Raw genomic sequence first — 24,043 nt, 5'->3', positions numbered from 1 at the left:
AGAGCGGAAGTCTCATTCTCTGCTTGCTTAGGCTGCCGACAGCATGTTCCCGCTGTGGGGCGGCCCTTTTTAAGCCAGTCGATTTGCAGTTGACTAACCAAGGGGGTTAGGGGGCTGGAGGAGGCGAGGGGAACTTGTCCTCTTTCTTCCACCCATTCCAAATCATCTCTCTTGTACCTCTTCCCAGTCTGGCTTTGATGTGTCCTTAAAAAGATTATTTTTCCTTAAGAAATGTTTCCTGCATTACAAACAGTGACAATGCTTTAAAAATACTTCAATGGCTATAAAGCACTTTCAGGAGTCTTGGTGATGAAAGGAACAACATAAGCAACTATAAAAATACAAGTCATTCTTTCTTTTCCTAGCTTGGGGGCACATCATTGTTGAGCTGAACAATTTCATTCTGTCATTCCTTTCCGAACCTCAGCCATCATCTTGCCTAACCTACATTCACAAACCACACCCCCCCAAACAAATCTCCAAATCTGGCATCACATTTGGATTTCACTGAAGGTGCTACTTGTAACTGCTCCTTCCAGTCTATTTCACTGATGTGATCTCCCCACAGGTCTCAGTCCTTCATTGGAAATAACGGAGCCCTCAAAAAACCACAAGGAAAACTAAAGAAAATGAATGCTTCATCCTATAAGAACAATTGCACACCCAAAGACGTGCAGCCAAAGCGAATGGAGGAAGTCTACGAGGCCCTGAAGAAAGGATTAATGTAAGAACTTGAGATTGTTCAAAATTCCCAAACAGATGAATTAAAGATTGACCGTTGCCAATTATAGATTCTGTTTGTTGTCAGGTCAGACATGATAAGCAACATATCTGAGTTTTACAGACTCAAAAGGAATTACAGTCATTTTCTGCCAGGTTTCCTGTTTTTGGAGGAGAGCCAGTTATTTAGAAATTCCTGCCCATCCAAAAGGATCAATTAACCTTGAAGTGACTACAGATATACCAAGAAGCAATTAGCCTTTAAATTGACCTCAAGATATTTATAGCCAGTAGACCTTGGGATCAGATTATACACCATTTGAGCAGAAGAATAATACATTGTCTGCTACATGATTTAAAACAGATGCTAGGAAAGAAATGTGACACAGCCATTGCACATAAGTCATGTTCTGTTTCAACCCTTTCTCTTTTGGTATTAAACAGTGAGTACCTGGAGATGCACCAAACAGAGCTGGAGAAACTAACTACCCAGCTGAAAGACATGAAGCGCAATTCCAGACTGGTAAGTGGGAGCCCAAACAACCAAAACAGAAATAAAAACAGAAAGTGGTAGAAAGACACAGGGCGGAATTGTCTCAGATTAGCACAAAGCGTGGTAGTGGGTGAGAAAAAGTTGTTTTACCCGTCGGCTGCAATGGCGGGTTTTTGTGCTGTATCGCCCCATTCCACTTCATTAATTATGCAGCCTCCGATTTGCCTGCCACACCGCTTCCTTAAACTTCAGCTGCATGCACACTTCTCAAAGCTTGCAGCCCAGGGCTGCTCCAGTGAAGGCATGACCTCAAAAGCGTGCAGCCCCCCAATTCAGTGACACATCCCTGGGACACCTTCTGGACACCATGGAGGCCCACCACAATGTTCCCTACCTCGTCTCTGGCCGCAGGAGGCCCCTCAGTCTCACCACTCTGGCTTGGGACGCGGTGGCAGAGGTGGTCAGTGCCAATGCTGCACATGAAAGGTCGGCCATCCAGTACAGAAAACAGATGAATGATCTCATCCGTGCGGCCAGGGTAAGACAACCATCTTATCACTCTAAACTCACACACTCACAAGACCATCACATATTCACTGGCATCTCACTCACTGCCAGCTCAAGGGACATCACCACTCACTCTCTCACACATACCCTCACATTTCCATCTGGCTTCATCTCCTCTGGAGACTGCCTCCTCAGTCCTCACCATCTTTAGGCCACTAGCACAGAGCACACACCATGGGATACCCTTCTTCCCCAGTATAGCCCTCGCCCTGCAGCCTCTTCCTTTACCTGAGGCCACTTCTCCCCCTTCCCCAAGCAAGACCTATCCCTGCAGCCATTGAAAAGCCACCCCACTTACGACTGGTCTGGTAGGTAGAGACCTGCCTGCAAGCCCCCCTAAAAGTGGTGTGGTGCTGCCTGCGAAGCCTGGCGCTGATGATCATGAGTGCTGCCCGAAGCAAGGTAGGCAAACAGTCCCAAGCAAAGAGCAGCTCACCAGGTGCATGCCGCTTATGTACAGTTGTGAAACATGTCGGCGTGCAATCACGCCAACATGCGCAGATGATCCAGCATGGAGAGATGATTCCAGTGAGCAGGGCTTATAATGAGATGCTAAAGCATTGAAAAGATGTTCCCGACATGTGGCGGTAGGAAATGCAGCCCGCCATTGACGGGTGGAGCGGACGATCACAAACTGGTTCCACGATGGCAAGAAACCAATTTTTGGCCTTCTCTCCATATTGTACACCCCCCCCCCCCCCAAAATCATGGTGCCCTATGCCAACAGGGCTGCAAAATTCCAGCCCCAGTACAGGTCAGTCAGCATCTGTGGATAGAAAAGAAAGATTAGGAGCTTTTGGCCGTGCTCTCTTCATCAGAATCAAATGTCATAACCTGTTGCAGAAGTAAAAAGTCTAAGGAAAGATCACAGATCTGGAAAGTTAACCCTATTTCACTCTCCACAAAATCTGCCAAACCTGCTGAATATTTACAGCATTTTCTTTTTTTTATGTCATAACCTGTTATTTCTCTTTACAGATGCTCTTGGGCTTGCTATGCTTTTGCAGCAATTTCTGGCTTTATTTCAAACTTCCAGTTCTTCCTCTTTATTTTACCACTTAATATGAATTCTGGTGCTGCTAATGTGAAGTAAATCTTTCATTTCCTTCCCTTACTCCTCCCCTCCTGAAATGGTTGATTCTTACAGAAACTTATAATTCTGCATGTTTGAATCTGGATAATGAATATTTGGCAGTGTATTCATCCAAGGGGACTTCACAGTCAAATCCTAACTTGCCCTCTTGCAATATTCACACACACAAACACATACACACACACTCTTCTAAAATTGGTCACTGGACAAGAATTGGAAGCAGACTCAACTGATTTTTCCCCTCCCGCCCAGACAAAGGATGTTATCCATTTGTAGTTCAGCACCACCTCACCTGAGATCAGTACAGACCTGGGATTAAACTGGGACACAGACCATTTAATTTCTGAACTCTCTAGCGAGCTAAACAGCTTCTCTTTTAGTTCATATATATTCATATGTATTGTGAGATCATAGAAATGTATTTGGACACCACAAGGTGACGAAAGGTTCAAGTTCCTGTGAAGATTTTTATCCCTTCTACACATTGTGTAGAGATTCCTGACCTTGTCATTGGAAATTCATAATATTTATTGCCTATTACTAGGCAAAATTGCTAAAATAAAGTGGATAATATTAAATATTTAAGCCAATCGTAGCACAAGAAAAATGCTGCACTTTTTATGCTGTCACAGGAGAAACACACAGGCATTTGTGTTTACTGTATGAGTGAGTCTTTCCTTGCCATTATGTAAATTCATAAGATGAACCATTATGTAAATTCATAAGATGAACCATTATGTAAATTCTGTATCTTGTATTTATATTAATTTAAATTGTAGCTAACATTAATCCTCTCCTTTCCAATAAAAGGCAACTTGATGGGTTTTTACTGAAGTATTAGGGGAAATTCTGTAATCCCAGTAAGGAACTGACAGCATGGGTTGGAGAAATGGGTCTACAATGTTCTAGCTTGATCTTATTCCCTTGTACCGGGAGCATGGAATTACAGAATTTACCTTATTAATAACTTGGAAAATATTAGCAACTCAGCTAATGGGGACATTTAGTACCTGCTGAGCTGTGAACTGAATTTTTCATGTTATGTTTTTCCTTAGTCATTGAATAAGTTGCAATAAATGTGCAAAACCATAAGAGATATGCAGAAGGAAATTATAACAGAGGTCATAGACCCCATTCCGGGAGTTGTAAATGTAATGGATCTAATACTGGGTGTTTATTGTTTGCAATGCTTTTACCTGGTGCTAACTGGCAGTGGTATCCCCTAGGCGAAACAGTTTTTTGAATTGTGCTCACACTAGCAACAACGGTTTACCACTAGTATGCATGGTATAGGATAGGGCAATCAAGAAGACCTAGGGAAAGCACTATCAAAACTCCACCTTTATATTTTTCCAGAACTGTACAGTAGTGAGAAATCCAAATAAAGGCTTTTCTTGACTTAAAATATATCTCTCCTTGTCTGAAAATGGCAAATTCTTACTGGGGGGAGTTCACAAGCCCTATATCAGGCTTCTAGCACTTATTCAAAATGTTTATTACTCAGATAAGAATCTAGAAAAAGAGTGTCTGCAGACAATTCAACCATTGAACACATCACAACCAAGTTTGAGACTTTGCAGCCAGGGCCACCAGATAGTGATCAGGAGTGGAAACTTTGCCTAATCTGTCCTTCCACCAACAATTGTAGCACTGCTGTAACCCTAGCAAGACCAGCTGACTCTGCATAGACTAGATATGATATGCTGCAGTGCATTTCCCCGTACAGCCATTGATGTGTCCTTTGTCCTTAACTTAATCCTAGGGTCTTAAAAGAAGTGGCTAATGAGGTAGTAGATGCATTGGTGTTAACTTTCCAAAATTCCCTAGATTCTGGTCAGGTTCCATCAGACTGGAAAGTAGCAAATATAACCCCTCTGTTCAAGAAGGGAGGGAGACAGAAAACAGGAAACTATAGGCCAGTTAGCTTGATGTCTGTCGTGGGGAAGGTATTAGAATCGATAATTTAAGAAGTTATAGCTGGGCACTTAGAAAAACTCAAGATAACCGGGAAGAGTCAGCATGGCTTTATGAAAGGGAAATCATGTTTAACCAATTTATTAAGGTTCTTTGAAGGACTAACATGTGCTGTAGATAAAGGGAGGCCTGTAGATGCACTGTACTTGGATTTCCTGAAAGCAGTTGATAAGAAGCTGCATCAAAGATAATTGCAGAAAATAAAAGCTCATGGTGTAGGGGGTACTATATTAATCTGAATAGAAGATTGGCTGGCTGGCAGAAAACAGAGAGTATGCATAAATGGGTCTTTTTTCTGGTTGGCAGGGTGTGACAAGTAGAGTCCTGCAGGGGCCTGTGCTGGGGCCTCAACTTTTTACAATTTACATCAATGACTTGGATAAGGGGAGCAAAGGCATGGTAGCTAAATTTGCAGATACCACAAAGATAGGTAATAAAGTATGTTGTGAAGAAGACGTAAGGAATTTGCAGCCAGATATAGATAAATTGAGTGGGTGGGCAGAAAACTGGCAGATGGAGATCAATGTGGGAAAATGTGAAGTTGTTCACTTTGGCAGGAAGAATTAAAAAGCAGAGTATTACTTAAATGGAGAACAACTGCAGAGTCCCGAGAGACAGAGGGATCTAGCTGTTCTTCTGCATGAGTCACAAAAAGCTAGTATGCAGGTACAGCATGTAATCAAGAAGGCTAATGGAATGCTATCCTTTATTATGAGATTATGATTATGCTTCAGTTATACAGGGCATTGGTGAGACTGCATATCAAATACTGTGTACAATTTTGTCTCCTTATTTAAGGAAGGATGTAAATGCATTGGAGGCGGTTCAGAGGAGGTTTACTAGATTGATACCTGGAATAAGTGGATTATGAGGATATGTTGGACAGGCTGGGCTTGTTTTGACTGGAGTTTAGAACAGTGAAGGGTGACTTGATCGAAGTATATAAGATCCTGAATGGTCTTGACAAGGTGAATGTGGAAAGGATGTTTCCTCTTGTGGGTGAATCCAGAACTAGAGGCACTGATTTAAAATTAGGGGTCACCCTCCCTTATAGGACAGAGATTAGGAGAATTTTTTTCTCTCAGAGGGTTGCGTGACTTTGGAATTCTATGCCTCAGAAGGCGGTGGAAGTGGGGTCACTGAATATTTTTAAGGCAGAGGTAGGCTCTTGTTAGGCAAGGGAATCAAAGGTTATCTGAAGTAGATGGGAATGTAGAACTTGAAACACAAACAGATCAGCCATGATCTTATTGAATGGTGGAGCGGGCTTGAGGTGCCAAATGGCCTACTTCTGCTCTTATTTCATATGTCAGTTTTGAAAGGAGAGCTGCCTTTTTGAAAAAAATATTTTAGGGAAACTCTGGTGTGTTTATGGGCACACTATAATATAAGCCATGTCAATCCACATTATCACAGCACTAGTGGTCACTCTTTAAAAATAAGAGGTTGCCCATTTAAGACAGAGATGAGGAGAATTTTTTTCTCTCAGAAGTTAGTGAGTCTTTGGAACTCTCTTTCTCAAAAGGTGGTGGAGGCAGAGTCTGTGAATATTTTTAAGGCAGAGCTAGATAGATTCTTGATTAACAAGGGGGTGAAAGGTTACTGGGGGTAGGCAGGAATGTGGGGTTGAGGTTACATTCAGATCAGCCAAGATCTTATTGAATAGCGGAGCAGGTTCGAGGGGCCGAAAGGCCTACTCCTGCTCCTATTTTGTATGTTTGTATGTCATTTCTCAAAGGAGAGCTGTCTTTTTGAAATAAATATTTTAGGGAACCTCTGGTGTGTTTATAGAGATACAATGAAAATAAGCCATGTCAATCCACGTTATCACAACATTTGTGTGTGATGCCATTCTAACAGATTGCCAACTGGCTGCTTTTCTGCAGCAGACAGGTTCTTTGCTGCCAGTTGCTGGATCTTCCTTGTGTTTTACTTACCACTGCTGTTAAATAGTAGATTGTCACTGTCAATGGCACATTTATATGTGCAAACTTTGCAGCAATAAACTTGTTGCAGGAGTAACCACAATCCAGCTTGTTTATCTACAAACAGCTCTAGCCCCCAGACTTGTGAAGCATCATAAACACTTTATAGGATTTGGAAATTGAATACAACATGTCATCATATAATACTTTATATGCTTTATTCACAGGGTGTCTTGTATGATTTGGATAAGGTGAGTGGTTATTATACCTATTCAACATGCCACTTTCTCCTGTCTGTTCTATATAGATTAGTACTATAATAAATTCTGCTGTGTGATACTCCCGCCAGGAATTTTCTGGGGTTGGGGCAAGGTTGCCCAGATCAGTCCCCATATCTTAAAGGGAAACCTTTGAAATGCCTGAATGGAGCTACTCCTGAAGTTACAGAAGCCAGTTGGAGACCTCCATTTGAATTCCTAGTGGCCATTTTTACTGTGGAACTTAGTCCAGTTTGGCACAGTGGAAACCGAGTCATATTGCAGAACCAGGCCACATTAGATAGCAGTTCTGCAAAATGAGTCGGTCCCCACTGAGATGCACTCAACAACATCAGAACAACTGCATGCAGAATTGTAATGACGAAATTAGCTGAAGAAACCTGCAAAGGACAATCCCATGTTCCTGGCTGGAAGTAGTGCCTGCAGGAATAGTGGTAGGGGGATTGAGTGACAGTATTGCAACCTTTGTTGGGAATTCTCTCAGTGGTCCTTTCAGCCAGTCACCTTAACTTTGGCAGAAGATCAACTGCTTGTGTGTCCCTCTGGAGTTCCTGCCAAAGTTGCAGTTGCCAATCATGAGACCCTTCCCGCCCCCCCACCCACTCCTCTGAGGAAATTCCTGGCACCCATTTTCTACTCGTGCTCAGTATGAATGTGATTTTCCTGGAGGAAGTGCTTAATCACCGCCATGATATAATTTACTTAGGTGACAAGTAATAATGAGGAATATGGTGGAGTCTGTAACAATGTAATCATTTTTGGAACTTCACAGTGGCACAAATAGTCAAATGGTTTTTATTTATAACTCACAATATTTACTTGGCTTTAATGTTTTGAGTTCTATGTACACACTTGCTACAGGAATTTGTTAAAGAAGGCAGAAGTGATTTTCCACAACTGAACAAGTTTAATGATGAAATACTTTTGCCAAACATGACCAATGAAGATGTGGGAGCAATATTCTGATGACCATTCCTCCTTTTCTCTCCAGTTTTCTGCTCTTACTTTGATTTTGTGGCTACTTAGATTATTAACCTGCTGGTCAGTGCATTGCTATTAATTGCAGAATTTAATGATACATTTACTTCTCATTGCAGCAAATCAAAGCAATAGAGCGATATGTCAGAAGGCTGGAGTTCCACATCAGTAAGGTAGATGTAAATAGTATTACAATTCAACTTAAATTGACATTAGATTATATAACAACTGATAGACAAAACTCAATGTATATCCAAAACCAATGAGCTCACAGGCAGATGCTTTGGGAGAGCAGTATCATTACCACTTGGTTTTTCATGAATATTATGTGGCCTGTTTTTTGGGTGTTAGCTGTGGCTGAGTGCTAACACTCTCATCTCTCAAGTTAGAAGGCTGTAAGTTCTAGTCCTGATTCAGGAGCACAAAATCTAAGCTCGCACTCTAGTGAAGCACTGAGGAACAGATGCTAAACTGAGGTCCCAACTGCACTCTGAGGTATGGGTATAAATCCTGTGGTATTATTAGAAGAGCGTGAGATGTCCCAGCCAATTGTAGTGTAGCTACATATGACTGGTGAGTCTGGTAAATTTCATTTTCTGATTAGCCAATAGGAAATTGTTTTCCATTTTTGTCAGTCTGATACACTGTTAAACCCAATGGAAGTGGATCTGTAATAAAGTTCCTTTCCTGCCAGAAGAGGCCCTGTTATGCTGCAGGACATATTTAGCAACAGCAATGGACAGCTTTTCACACAAAATATCTCAACATCGCCATTCTGATTAGGACTTTCCCTAATGTGGCGGAAAGGACTGTGCAGGTCCTAATTATTGGACCTACAGATAGCTTGAAGGGTCAGCCTGGCAGTAGCCCAGAAGCAAGATGGCAATGTAACCTATGTGATGTTTGCAAAACCTGTTTAGGTTTGACACTGGCCATTCAAAATGGTTCAAGACAGCAAGGGGAAAGGCCCTGCCAAGGGTTTCGCTGCCTTTGGCAGCACCTGTGCTACTTTGCATATTTTACAGGGTAGACCCCAGGGGCACTCGTACTACCATAGCCAATCCTACAATAAACAGGATATGCAAAACAAAGTAATTCACAAGCAGAATCAATCTGCTGTTCCCTCCATCTTCTTCCTGTGTGTGCTGTCTTGTGACCTGTTGCAGCTCGCCTTCACTCACCAGCTCCTTGTTTAATCCCCAGTGCAATCTAATTCCTTTTTAGCACTTATTTCCTCTGGTTAAACATTTTTTGCGCATTACTTTTTAAAATGTATTTTAGCACTCATCAATATTCTCAAGTTGGAATTGTGATAATCACTATGAGCGTACCCTGATGCCTTGAACTGGGCATAACCTCTAGGGTGTGGGTTCATTTATGATACCAGGAAGGTCTTGGAAAGTACAAGAGTGTTTCATCAGCATGTGTTGCACAAGATTTGTGTTAATCATATCAGTACTGAACATACCCAACTAAAGTGACAAGTGTCCAAGTACAATTAGTAGCAGGAAGTAGCTAAGAGGAAATGGTGCAACAGGTGGCAGCTATTACCAATGATTGGCAGTGGTTACAAAGCTCCCAGCAGGGTTAGTCCTTAACACTAGTCAGTTCAAGACAAAGCCATTAATATCATTTCTATTAAATGACACTAGCTCGCCATGGACACTAAAAATGCTTTCTTAAGAAAAAGAGTGAACTTTACCATATTGATAAGACATGTACACATTTGGGTTTTATCATTTCAGGAATTTTTTCTATTCTTTAACGGGACGTGGGCATCACCAGCTAGGCCAGCAAATATCGCCCATCCCTAACTACTCTCGAGAGGTGGCAGGGATCCACCTTCTTGAACCGCTGCAGTCCATGTGGAGTTGGTACACCCACAGTGCTGTTAGGAAGGGAGTTCCAGGATTTTGACCCAGCAACATTTTCTTATTGTAAGGCAAAGCTAAAACAAATGGCAACATGGACAACTGCTAAAGCACTTCAAACAAATGTGTAATTAACAATGTAAAGATTGTTGTGATAAATTCAGTGGATTTATTCCATTTCTCCAGTTGTCTGATGATGTTACAGCAGACGATCTGGAGAACCCATGTGTCATAAGTCCCAGATAACATGACCACCACACACATTTATGTGTTGGCCTTTAAAAAAATATGATACATGTTCATATCAAATACATAGCTAAATTAATGAATCAAAGCACTTTGATCTTTTAGGTAAATCCAATCAGCCACTCAACTTTGCTACAGATCTCAGGAGGCTGGAAATTTCAAGGCAGAGTAGCAGGGAATAGTCCAGCTGAGGTCTAAACAATGATTTAATGTTCTAGCATGATCTCGTTACTTTTATATTCCATCCTTGATTTATAAATCCAGAAAGACCGTATGCTGTTTTTTAATGACATTATCAATTTGCACTGCCACATTTAAAGATGTGTACATATTGACACCAAGGCCAGGATTTTACAGTCGGTTTGCGGGGGGCGGGCCCGACACACCGGCGCGTAAAATGACGTCGGGCATGCGACCCGATGTCATCACAATGTTTCTTTCGGCGGGTGCGTGTCGGAGTCGGCTGGGCACCCGCTGCTAATTGATAGTCCTATTAAGGCCATTAATGAAGTAATTAATGACAAATTTACACTGCCCATCCAACCTTACGGTTGGTGGGCAGGCGAAATGGCAAAGCCCGACTCTCCCTCCTCCCCCTGCCTGCACGGGTAGCGCTCAGCTCTCCTGCTCACGTATTACGCTGGACGGGCCTTAATTGACCCACCCGCGTAAAATGGTGGTGCAGAGCCGATTGCGGGTGGCGTTGCTACCACCCCCGCCCGCTCCCGCTGAGCCCGCCTGACGCAGGAAAAGTTCAGGCCCAAGATTTCTGCTCGTCCCCAGTTTTCAATATCACGCGATATGTAGTCTTCTGTCTTTCCATGATCGTCCTGCTAAAGTGTATCGCTTCACACTTCATGGCTTTGAAGTATATCTGCCATGCTTCTGTCTTTTTCACCATCCTACTTATGTCATCCTGAAGTCTACAACTATCCTCATCACTATCTAGTAAGTTGCCAAGTTTTGTACCCTCTACAAACTTTGTAAAGCCAGCACTTCTGTCAGTTCAGCACTTGCTCAGTGCTGCACTATGTGTCAGCTGAGATTTTGTGCTCAAGTTTGTTTAAAAACTTGTTAAAAAAAATCTATTTTGTAATAACTATGCTGCAAAATAATGCTTTAGAGGAGGACCAAATTGACTTCCACTTTCTTTCATTTTCCTGTTTGATTTCTTAGTCCATTGGGCTAACATGTGGCTTTACACAATACCTGCGGTCATTTGAACACCAAGATGATTCATTTGACTTCCAGTCATTGCACATGTGTCATCATCTAGAAGGTTTTTTAAGAATTGCTGTTCTGTGCAATTCTGTAAACACTGTGCAGCAAAATTTGATTTGTGTAGAAAACCAGCCTTTGCAAATAGGGAAGCCCCTGACATGGTATAATCCACGGGAATGCTGTAGTGAGGGCTCTGAATTTGGTGCGTAGCACATGAAAACAGCAGTAGCTGGGGGCAAGCATAAGATGGAATGCTCCACTGACAATTTACTTCACAAACACAGAGTTCAACATCCTATTTCCTCTTCTAGAAATTCAATTCTGAAAGTTTGACTCAGAATAAACAAATTAAAGTGAGAGAGAACACAACATGTTAATGCTTGTTACGATAAGTAGAAATAATTGTTTTCTAAACCACTATAAATCCAAATAACAGTATTTTTGTGTTTGTATGACTGGCAGAGTGTCCCAGCTGTACATGTTAGGAGATCATGGGTGCAGTGCTCATGATTTTCTATCCACTAAGATGAATGGACTGAAATAACGAGCACTGCACCTGTGATTCCGGCCATGGATGGAATACTGGAGCAGTCATGATGGTCTGAATGGCCTCCATCTGTGATACTAAATTTCTATGATTCTGAGTATGACCCTTATGTTTTTCCTTTTAACATTCTGATATCTCTTGAATGCATGTAAAAGGATGTTCTGAGCACTGTTCTGCTCTTTAAATCCCTCTTCAATATTTACAGCAAACTGATTAAGGCAACACTCTCCTGGCAATTTGAAAAAAAATCGACAGTTCATGAAGCACGCAGTTGATTAACACTACTTTTTTTGCATGTTGCCCTTACAGGTAGATGAATTGTACGAGACATTTTGCATCCAGAAAAGGCTTCGAGATGGAGCTTCCAAAATGAAACAGGCCTTTGCAATGTCGCCTTCCACTAAAGGTGCTCGGGAAAGCCTAGCAGAAATAAGCAGAAGCTACAAAGAAAACACAGAGGTACAGTCTTTAATGGCATCAGCTCATGGAACTGCAGCAGTACTGAAGAAAATATTACATTCTAGCAGAACCAGTTAGCAAAGAGATTGAACAAGAGTAATTCTGTTTAATGCTGCACAAAGCAGAGGTATGACTGATAGGTTGCTGTTTTAAGTCGGTAAGGGTGGGTGATCCTGGAGTCTGACACTGAGGGGAGAATTTTCTCAGGGAGCTGTAGTATTGTTCAAACAATATTTACACGCAAAAAATGCCACAAACTATCTCTAATGCAGCTTCAAACAACTGACGGCAGTACTCATAACTCCTCAACCTCCAAACATCTTCTGGGCATTTTATTCTGCCCTGGATCATGAATGATGCAAAAACGTGAAGGCTGCCTGGCCAATTGGCCCGTGCAAAAAGCATAAAAGCGCACGGGCCACTCAAAATCCCAGTTGATTGGGGCTTTAATTGGCTTAATTGGAACTTTGATTTTCAGCAGGCGCGCTTCAGACTCCTGCCGACCGTGATATGGCGCAACGTCACTATGACATCGGGACACTCGCCCAAGATTTTCTCGCACGATTTTGCACTAGTTATGGTCAGCCGCTATCCAATCATGGCACGTAAATTTCTGGCCATAGAATTGCCAGTTACTAGAAACTTTCAGGTCCAACCCTCTGGAATTCCCTCCTTAACCCTTCTGCTTCTCTATCTTCTCCCTTAAGGTTCTCCTCAAAACCTATCTCTTTCGCCAAGCCTTTGATCATTCCTCCTTCAGTGGCTCAGCGTCTCTTTTCCTTATGTTTCTCTGAAATGGCTTGGGAGTATCTTCTATGTTAAAAGTGCTATATAAACATAAGTTGTCCTTGACTTGATAGTGTAAGTGCTATTATTAATGAATTGAGAATTAGGCACACTGGCCTCTGTACAGAAACACTGCCGTTGCCAGTAGCTTGGTGCCATGAACTTTAATTCATAAGATTTATGTCAATACCTTCTAATGGGGAGAGATGTTATTACTGAGAAAATAAGGACAAGGTTTGTTGTGCAGGACCCTATCAAGATTGAGAGGATAAAAATGAAGGAGGGGAACTAATGCTTACTGAGTATAACCAGAAAAATATTTACTGAGAAATTGCAGTAGAAAATTTAAAAATACATAGAAGCTTTTTTTTTCAGGCCAGGATGAAGTATGATAAATCAACTGTTTGTGATAAGATAGATTTCAGAGAAATTTATAGATCATGCCACTCATTGTTACAACTTCATGCATTGTAAGCAGACCTTTGACATGGCGAGAAGGGAAATGACATGTCTTAAAAAGAAATTCACCAGATTGATAGAAAATACTTTTAGCAAGTCCCTCGATGCTGTTGCTGTGGATAGCAAACTGACAGAATGGCTTAGATCAACAGTTGAGGTTATACAGCGATGTACTATGTCTCTTGATTTATTTAATTCAGTACTGGAAGTGGCAAAGCATCTGGTACCAAAAGATAATATTGAAGGAGTTTCCGTATGTGGCAAGATTTTAAACAATCTCAGATTTACTGATGCCATTGTCCTTAAAGCTACGCATAAAACAGATTTGCCAAGAATAACAGATAAGGTGTACATGGAGTGTAGAATTTTTGATTTACATAAAGAGAAAGGTCATGTCATTTGGGAATCATCAAGACTATGTATATATTACAATTGGAGAGGATATAGTTGAACAAGTGGGAAAGTTTGTATGCTTTGGTGGGTTAGTGTCACAGGATGAGAGTTATTGAAAAAAGAAAAATTGGATGCACTTTTGCTGAAGATTAAGCAGGATGGGGAAGACCAAAGCTAGTTCAGTAGAAACAAAGGTATGAGTTTATGAAGTGATGGCTATCTCCATATTATTACATGGATCCAGATGTTGGAAAACTGTTGAGGCTAGGTCGGTTGTAAAGTTCAGAATTGAGTTAGATACATTTTTTATTAGGCAAAGTTAATAAGAGTTATGGAACCAAGGAATGTAGATTGGGTTAGGATACAAGCCAGCCTTGGTTTATCTGCATGGCAGAACAGGCTCAAGGGGCTGGCTGGCCTTATCTAGTTGCTATGTAAACCCGTGTTACATAAGAACTCATGAGAAAATACTAATAGAGATGAGTTCATTGAGAGGAATGTTGGGAGCATCAAGCATACAAAAAATCAAGAATTATATTATAAGAACATGGTCTGGACAAGAACTAATACTTTTTTAAAAATCCAAGAAAGTCGACTGCAGTGGTGTGGGCACGTTTCAAAAATGGAAGCAGCTAGTGTATATTTCATACGTACATGGAACAAGAAACCAATTAAGACCAAGTAAGTGTTGGATGGATATTGCCAAGACTGACTTGTCATAGAAGATGATTAAAGAATAGATGATTAAAGTGGACAGGCTAGGTCAGAACTGATAATAGTGGAGTGAATTCATTTGGCCTCATCAATGCTTCTGAACTGATGGATCAGGATTTGGCAGTTAATAATTGTAATGATTAATCTGGGTTTAAAAAACCTGTGGATTGTAGGAAGAAATGGAGACTGAAGGAAGTAAGGAGTTACATAGTTTTGAGAACCTAGGAGAGAATGAGTTAAATACAGAGGAGGTAAGATGAAAGGAGGGAAAAGAATTTGCACTACAGAATGCTTGCATACAGGAAAGGCAAGAGTTACAAACGATTGATGCAGGACTCCTGAAGGGGTAGAGGATTGCCAGCTATATGGAAGTCTGCTCAGAATGTATAGTAGCACCATACAAAAGCTAAGACATGTGGATAATCTTGCAAGGCTATCTTTGCATGGTTGACCTCTCCTTAGTCATTCCACTGCAGTGCTAGAAACTCTTACACTTTGTACTTCAGAAACTCTGTGATAAAAAAAATCTTTTGCAAAATCAACATTCTCCAGAAAAATATTCCAACTCTTAGAGAAGCCATTAGGAAGACAAACTGTATTAGCACAATGACCATTAAGTAGAACCATAGCAATAAGTCAATGCAAATGGATAATTCCTAGATACACTATGTACCCACGCAAATTTGGCCTTCATATTTAAGAAGCAGATTTTTTTCTACGTTTTATTGGAAATAGTTGCATTGAAATCATTATTTATATTACAAATAAATCTCTTTGATCATTGTCAAGTTGTCATTGTTAAAAAAGTTACGTCAAAGGCCTGCCATTGATTTGGGAATACATTCCAGGTCTAAGGCTCAATATCCAAAAGCATCTCAGCTGTAAGGATCCACAGCCAATTACTTTTGGGGTGACTGACATAACATCTAAACACTTGGAGTTCTGTTCTGAAGAAGTCATATTGGAGTTGAAGCGTTAACTCTGTTTCTCTCTTCACAGATGCCGTCAAACCTGCTGGGTATTTCCAGCACTTTCTATTTTTATCTAAATGCTGGATCCAGACAGGCTTGCCCACTTAAATTCTGATTGGAAACAGTCCACAGTTTATTCTGCACAGCATGATACCATGTGCTTTTCACACACCATTAGAAGTGAAAATTGTAAATAACCACTCCTTGCTATAGTACTTTTCACCCAACTGGTGAAAAAACAGGTGCATGTTTAATGATTTGCTTATCTTTGACGTGCTGCAAGAATTAGTTTATTTGGGTAGGAGAGAGAGCAGCTGATTTTCCAGTGAGTGTCCAGGATAAAGCATTTCATTAAACAATATGAGCGCATCTCATTAAACAATACGAGCACATCTCTGTTGGATCTTCCACATTGCACAAGCTATTCTATACTGTTCACCTTGATATTATTGGATCTAATCTGTTGCTCTGTGTGTGCCTTATAATGATGGTAACTCCTTTCACCCTCAGGCATTGTGCTCACTGGAGGGAGAGATTGGAAACCTGCTGGGAGAATTTCACATTAAGATGAAAGGTAAGTGTTAACAGAATAAAAGCCACAAATCTTTTTAATATATTGCCTGAGGGATGAGGGTATAATTCTATGAGTTGGCATTATTCATTGGAGTGATGCGGGGGGGCGGGTGGGGGGCGGCGGGGGGGCCAGGATGTGGTATCTACCTATTAGGAGCTGCAGCCTATTACAAATTTGAGTACATAATACCCGTGTCTTTCAGTCCAAATTAGAAAATTACATGCTTGAATTTCAGATATGCACCCCTGTCAATAACAGTCTCACAAAATCACCTCTGTATTGTCAACCAATGATATATATAAGATATATATATGTTTTAGAGAGAAAGAGAGCTTTCATTTATGCAAAATTGTATAATATTGATATTTACCTGACAGTCAAAATATTTATTTTGAGATAGTATACTTTAACAAGCTAGACCGCAGCAGATTTCACTGAGAGTTTCTAAACAGGGCTAGTTTGCTGAGATTTCTGTCAGCCCTTTCCCTACAATTCCACCACCCCTCCACCCTCTCCCCACCCATCCTCACCCCGAAGGCAGCAGTGTGCTGATGCCTGTGTATGCCTTTGACTAACAGTTATTCCTTTACCTCTCAAAGATTGCACTCATTGGGATGCCAACTGGGAGGATTTCTTGCTGGGGGTACATGTCCACAAGACTAGTAAACCTAGTCCATGTAGAAAGGAAGAAAGACTTGCATTCATGAAGCATCTTTCTGGACCTCAGGGCATCTAAAAGTGCTTTATAGCCAATGAAGTACTTTTGAAGTGTAGTCACTTTTGTAATGTAACTGTTCATCATGCACTGGCCGTTATTGTCAGCGTGTAGTTCAGCTTCATGGTTCACCAGCCACACACCTACATCTTCCAGCAGGAGTCATCAGATAGCAATCACTCAACAGCTTTCTGTCATTTTCTGCCAATTACCTAGTTGTTTAACTGCCCCAGAAGTGTTTACAGCATCATTTTTTAATAATGTTTGCAGTAACAGATTCAACCTGAAGAGAAATTGTCTGTTTGAGAAACACATATGCACTTGCCATTCCCTTGGTGGCTTGTAAATGACGGCAGCATTTTTAGGAACATTTACTTTCTAACAAAGAAATATAGCTCCACAGTGGGAATGTTGAGTGAAATGTGAACTCAGCCAGTCTCGCCTCTGAGTCACAAGATTGTGGGTTCAAGTCCCACTGCAAGGCAACATTTCAGTGCTGCGTTGGAGGCATTGACTTTTGACTGAGACTTTAAACTGAAGCCCAGTCTGTCCTCCCAAGCGGATGTAAAAGATCCCATGGCATTATTCAAAGAAGGGAAGGGTAGTTCTCCCAGTGTCCTGGTCAATATTTATCCCTCAACCAGCATCAATAAATAGATATCTGGTCACTATCTCATTGCTGATTGTGATCACTTGCTGAGTGCAAATGAGTTGCGTGTTCCATATGTTACAACAATGACTACCTTTTAAAATAATTTTCATTAGCTGGAAAATATTTTGGGACATCCTGAAGTCATGAAAATAAATACATACTGTTTGGTTTTTTTAATTAGGGAATGGTAGTATGCAATGTAATAACAAGACAGAATATTGCTGTTGGATACTACATGTACATATTAAACAGCCTGAGTGGCTGCACAATAATACACTTGTTAATTAAAGCATGACATTTTCCATACAGATTTAATGGGGTGTCTTTTTCTCTTTGGTGCTGGAGCATTTGGTAATCACCCAAGTGGGATACGTGGAGGAATGGGCACCATTATGAAGATGCAATCCTGTCCACCCAATTCTCCTCTCCACCTCAGTGATTATTTAATGCCAAAGTGCAAAAGAGGGAAACCCACTATTATTTTTGTGCTGTCAGCGCTGGATGTAACAGGATTCAGCAACTATGGGCAGAATTTTACAGCCCCTCGCACCGGCGGATTTTCTGGTTCCAAAGCTGATGGAGTTTTGAACGGCTCGCGGCATTTTCCGGCCCCTCCCCCACCATGACGGGGCTGTAAAATTGCGCCCTACGTGATAAAATTATCAACACATATTTTTTACCAGGACACGACTGTTGAAGCTCACAGTAACATCAAATGGACTCTGGCACTTCTTTTCAATAAAAAAAAATCAAACTAAAAGGTATAATCTTCCAATTTTCCATTGTCATTGGTGAGCTTTGCCCTACCAAGAGCATGTCTCAGATCTTTGGGCACCCCTGATTTTCTGACCAAAACTGTACTAAGTGCAAGCTTAAATTTCCAATATATATTCTTTGTGAGCAAGGGCTCCCACCATAGCAGGAATCCAAGAAATTTCCTTTTAAATGTTTATAAAATAGAATTTATATGCAAATTGAAAGCTTTCAAGCGTTACATCCAGCAGCTAGGAAGGTAAGGCTTTTGAGTAAATTCTAGTCAAACTTGAAACTCTAACTTGATCTTGATGTAATTTTCATTTGACAGGTTTAGCCGGTTTTGCACGCCTTTGTCCAGGAGATCAATATGAGGTAAGTGGGACAGGACATTTTGGTCCTTGTACTGCAAGGTCATATTGACCCTCAGTGAGGTGATAATAGGTAATGAGAATTTTAAAAAAAAGGGCGTTTGACCCTTTATTTCCCCCTTTCTGTTTTGCAACACATTTTCTGATTTCCGTGTCACTTGTAGCTCGGGATATCTGAGTGACAGTGCTGAGTGACACGGCGTCCATTCCAGCTAATGCGGCACCAGTAAAGTTTGAATGGGGAGAACAGAATGAGAAGTTATGGGTTTTGAAATGAAATTAGAAATGTTCATATGTAAAATACACACTAACTGGTTCATTTTGTCTTCAACAAGATCTTTATGCGGTTTGGCCGTCAAAGGTGGAAATTAAAAGGCAAAATAGAAGCAAATGACCGACAGAGCTGGGACGGAGAGGAGATGGTTTTTGTACCTCTGATTAATGAATTATTCTCAATTAAGGTACTTGAAGCAGACACGCATAGTCATAGGGATGACTCTCACAAATTAGTGCTTTATTCAATCAGATTGCATGTTGAGAACTGCATTCAAGGATGACCATCTCTGGTTGGATGGAAGTCCTGGAGATTTGATCAGATGTCATTTGATCACATGATAACTGATAATGTGAGATCTGATTGCAGTGTTTGTATAAAGGTTAGATCTGTTGTAGTTTAATGAACAGTTTTATAACCACCTCTCCAGTGGTACACATAGTGATGGACACATCTTTCTCAACTCAGCTAAAATCAGGCAGTATCAGTCATGAAAGGAAAATGTTTCAGCCATGGCCTGACCTTAACCAGAATGCTCCATGGGCTGGGGATGGGTTTGCCCTAATTGATAACAACACAGGTAGACCCTTGGAGTTGATTTGATGTTCACCCACATTTTTCTTCCACCAGTCTACTAGGTCTACTCTGCTTCTTCAGGTTTTCATACCCTTCTCTCCATTTTCACTAATCTGCTTCAAGATTTCATAGTGGTTCTTGGATATGGCTTTTATTTCTCTAATTTAGATCATTACACCTCCTTTGGTTTATGACTTCATTAGTCAACCATCTCCTCCTGCTTATCACCCAATCAATTTAACAACTCATTTATGTTTCGCTTCTTGTGTACATGGTCCCCTTTTTCCCACTTCCTGTACCCCTTTGCTTTACTTTATTCCTTCTTCTAAGTTGTTCATTGTAATAGCTCAATTTTCTGATGAAGACTTCACTATGTCCAAAACATTAACATTTTTTGTCACAGATATCGACAGATATTGACTGAGTGCTTCCAGCATTCTTTTGTTTGAGCTATGTTTTCTCTTTCTAAGAAAGCTACTGCAGACAAACAATATGACTCCACAAGAACAGAGAAATGCCAGAAGTGTTTTAGCTTCTGTGCTTTGTAACCTACATGTGGATTATAGTTTGATGTAACTTTCTGACCACGGTGACACTTCAAAAACTTCCTGTTCATTTTGTTCACTAACCCACCATCTGCTCCAAAGTTCAATAAATACCCTGCTGCTTTTCTCTTTCAAGCCAATATTTCTCCACAAGCTTCCCTTCATTTGAAGCAATGCTGAGAATAGACAAAGAAATGGATGAATATTCCATTGCCACTTTCTACCAGATGATGAAAGCAGAATCCATATTTGTTCTTAAAAAGGAAAACGGATAATATTTGACAAAGAATTTAAAAGGGAAAAATTATGGGAATGGGACTAAGTGATAGTGCTTTTGGAAAATCAACACCAGCTCTTTCTGTGCTGCAATATTCGGTGATTCCAAAAGACAAACTTACTGCTGACATTGGGAATAGGTCCAGCAGCTAAATTATTACTTTCCACAGGCTGTCTGGTCTTATCAACCTGCTGCAAAAACCCAGCAGTCAATTCTATAGCTGAAGTAATTGACTATTAAGCTTCCAAATTTATGTGGTGTCAGTGCAGAATTCCTTAATAGACATCTCTGTTTCACATCAGGTTGTTCTCAGTCAATTCAACATGAACTCTTTTAAGTTCCCAGTTTCCAGTATATTTTCATGGGTTATGCATTCAGTAGGTTTTCCCTTGGCTCCATTTTTCCTCTGGCTGAAAAGGTTGCAGGCTTGAGCACTCACAGGTCTCATGTTGCATCAAACAGTTGCATTATTGGTGCTGCTGTCCTTGAAAGGAATCATTAAACTGAGACCCAGCCTGCCAGTTCAGTTGGACATTGAAGATCTTATGGCCTTACTGTACTTAAGAAAGAGTGGAAAGTTTAACTGGTGTCCTAGTCAAATTCCTCTCTCAACCATGACCGCCCACAGCAGATTTATTGGTTAGTTCTCTCACTGATATCTGTAGGATGTTAATGTTGCAGAATGGTTGCTCTCTTTGCTTAAATAGCACTTTAAAAGTAGCTTTGTTGTGTCAAAAAGCTTGTGAGAAACTGCTAGATAAATATAGGCATTATACAGTGTCGTGTTAGAATTCATCAAATATTTAAATTTCTTCTGAAAACTGTCATGCAGATATTAAAAACTTAAACTGCTGAAGGTGTCATGGTGATAATACTCATTGAAACACCAACCTATGATGCTAATGAGTGGAAACTGCTAGTTGGACCTCCCTTCACCAAGTGGTTTATAATGTAAACTGTACTACACCGACAAATGACTGGCAGGAGCTGATGTTGTCTAGCAGGTGAAAGGGTAAATTTAGACCAAGGATTCTTTCTGAGTTGCTGCTTCAGACTCCTAGAGGCTGGCTGGGGCTTGGGACCACCACACTCCCACCCTGCTGCTTGGCTGCAGACTCACCAACCCCAGGAAAGGCCCTACATGGTGAAAATAGAGTAGAAAATGTTGAGTATGTGACATATCAAGAAAAGAAACCTACATAGAAAACAGACTATCGAGTTACTAGCAAAGGTGATATAGTTATTAGCCAATATTTTGATGGAAGTCTTTTAACTCTAAGTAATGCCATGAACTGACATTATTTCTCGCTCTCTGTAATTTTCAGGTGTCAGAGTTGAAGGGACTGACTACTCATCTCTTGGTTGGCAGCGTAACATGTGAAACTAAGGACTTGTTCACAGCCAGACCTCAAATGGTTGCTGTTGACATCAATGATCTTGGAACTGTTAAACTAAATCTTGAGGTCATCTGGTAGTAAGTGTTACTTGTAGCTTGTGATGTTTCTGATGTCCTATTATTGCGATACTATAATTGTCCACAATAAAGATGGAGTAGTCAAGTGGATTAATTAACTGCTGCAATGCTCTTCATGTCCCATTGATGGCAGTGGTGTTGCTGGGTCACTGGTGTCATTGCCTCTATTCAATGATAGTTATTGTTTCTTATCAGTGTAAAGAAATATTTCAAAGTAACTTTTTTATTATATGACAACATATCATGAAAAAATACTAACATGATAGGATATTTGTGTTAAATGGTAATATATGAGAAGTTTGGAATGTTAATTATTATTTTCATGTTTTAACTATAGTCCATTTGACCAGGAAGACCTGACTCCATCCACAGGCAATCTGAACAAAGCCACCTGTGTACAAAGACGATGTTCCATATATAGCCAAAGCACCCCAGAAACACCCACCTTTGAAGACTTCTCCTTCTTTGTAAGTAATGTGCTCCATTATGAAGCCTGTACAAAGTTAGATAAAATATTATACATGTTCCATAGTAAGCAATAGATGAGTTCAAAGTTTCAATAGAGCACGTTGCTTTTTTGTAGATTTGAACTCTTTTTTTCCATTTCTTTGTACTTAGTGTCTTAATGCAAAGATATTGTAAAATTAAGTAGGGATACTAGAATGTAGCTTGTGATGTTTCTGATGTCCTATTATTGCGATACTATAATTGTCCACAATAAAGATGGAGTAGTCAAGTGGATTAGAGCACTGTCTTTTCAGGACCTAAGTTAAAGTCCGTGCAGACTGATAGGTTGAATTTTTCTGCCATCTGCTGACTGTAAGGGTTCAACTTGATATCATAGGTCCCAACGCAGTTTATAGAATAACGGTGGGCATAACTTCTTTACTTGTCTCACTAGAAAGGCATGACTGATGTGAAATGTAGAACTGTCACAATAGCGCAACAGGAACTGGTTTCTTGTGGATGAAGCTGAGTAGAGGAAGGTTTCTTGTGGATCTATACAGTTATCTATGATGTAGGCAACTAAAGGTGACAGAAAACAGGAAGTATTCTGCTTCTTAACATTGACATCCCTCATCATGGTAGATACAATTTATGTTGCTTAATTATCTGATTTAACTTCAGATGAGGTCCAGAGTAGATTTTCTGTGTGCTAATTGTAATGGATGGAGTATTGTGTGGATAACTGCATGACCTCTGTGCCCATATTACCAATGTGAGTTCCCATTGTGCCAGGATCACTCATTTGTGAAACCCGCTCCTGCATTTCCAGAGCTAATGCTTCTGAATTTGGTGCTTAAAAAATCAAGATTAATGTCAAAATAGTCACACCTAGAACTCGACTGGCTGAAGGCTATTTTTCCGAAGAAAAAAGGCCGATTTATGTATGTTAGTTACAAATAGAGTCAGTATAATGAAAATAGAAGGTGGAGAAACAATGGAAAAAAGGGAAGACAGGCCAAACAGAATTGTTCCATTTTTTAATTGACCTTTTGCTGTTTATTTTATGTTTGTATGATTAAAATGATAACAACTCTGAATATCTGAATAATTAATATTAAAATATTAAGGTTTCTTTCAGCTTCATTGTGTATGAGCTGAAGGCTTCTTGTAAATAGCTGGACCAGGTAGCTTTGAACTAACTCAGACTACAGGCATTCTGAATATTATTGTTAAGAAACTGACTGAGCATTTTTATATAACTTTGGGGTAATTCTAGTGGGGTAGAATTTAGGTGAAATCAAAATCTGCTGATTGTCCACCTCTTTAAAGCTATCCAGAAAATTGCTTTTGGGGTGGGTGGGGCGGCAGGATTCTTGTAATGGGTTAATCTTTGGCTTTTCACAGGGATTCTGCCAGAAGCACCTAGCTAGACTCAGCAGAACCTAGGTCTGCTATTGGCAGGTGCATATGTTCCCTTGTGGGGCCACAGTGGGATGCAAGGTTGAAAAGGCAAATGGTAATCCATCCAGAAGGATTGACTGCCTTTGCCAAAGAAGTCAGATGTCGTGAAGGTAAAGGAAAACAACTGACACTGCATAACCTTTTCTAATACCTGAGCAGTCTCTTGCTCCCCTTCATGGAGCATACTGCTACTCCGAGGTTCTAATCCATCCAATTTGTCTTTGTGTCA

At 40.5% G+C, this 24,043-nt stretch overlaps 1 protein-coding gene across 3 annotated transcripts in view; it reads left to right on the top strand.

Annotated features, from left to right (window-relative positions):
- Positions 1-24,043, top strand: part of ripor2 (RHO family interacting cell polarization regulator 2) — a 95,707-nt gene that overhangs the window by 30,716 nt on the left and 40,948 nt on the right. For all 3 annotated transcript variants that reach the window (XM_078539229.1, XM_078539227.1, XM_078539228.1), the window contains exons 3-12: positions 569-724; positions 1,165-1,243; positions 7,000-7,023; positions 8,148-8,201; positions 12,223-12,372; positions 16,206-16,269; positions 18,721-18,764; positions 19,096-19,221; positions 21,758-21,906; positions 22,244-22,373. In XM_078539229.1, the coding sequence (XP_078395355.1) occupies positions 569-724; positions 1,165-1,243; positions 7,000-7,023; positions 8,148-8,201; positions 12,223-12,372; positions 16,206-16,269; positions 18,721-18,764; positions 19,096-19,221; positions 21,758-21,906; positions 22,244-22,373 (976 nt within the window). The remainder of the gene's footprint in view (positions 1-568; positions 725-1,164; positions 1,244-6,999; positions 7,024-8,147; positions 8,202-12,222; positions 12,373-16,205; positions 16,270-18,720; positions 18,765-19,095; positions 19,222-21,757; positions 21,907-22,243; positions 22,374-24,043) is intronic.

This window comes from Cetorhinus maximus, chromosome 3 (assembly GCF_964194155.1).
Source record: "Cetorhinus maximus chromosome 3, sCetMax3.hap1.1, whole genome shotgun sequence".
Taxonomy (NCBI): domain Eukaryota; kingdom Metazoa; phylum Chordata; class Chondrichthyes; order Lamniformes; family Cetorhinidae; genus Cetorhinus; species Cetorhinus maximus.
The sequence above is the reverse complement of the archived record's forward strand: the minus strand, read 5'-3'. Positions and strand labels throughout refer to the sequence as shown.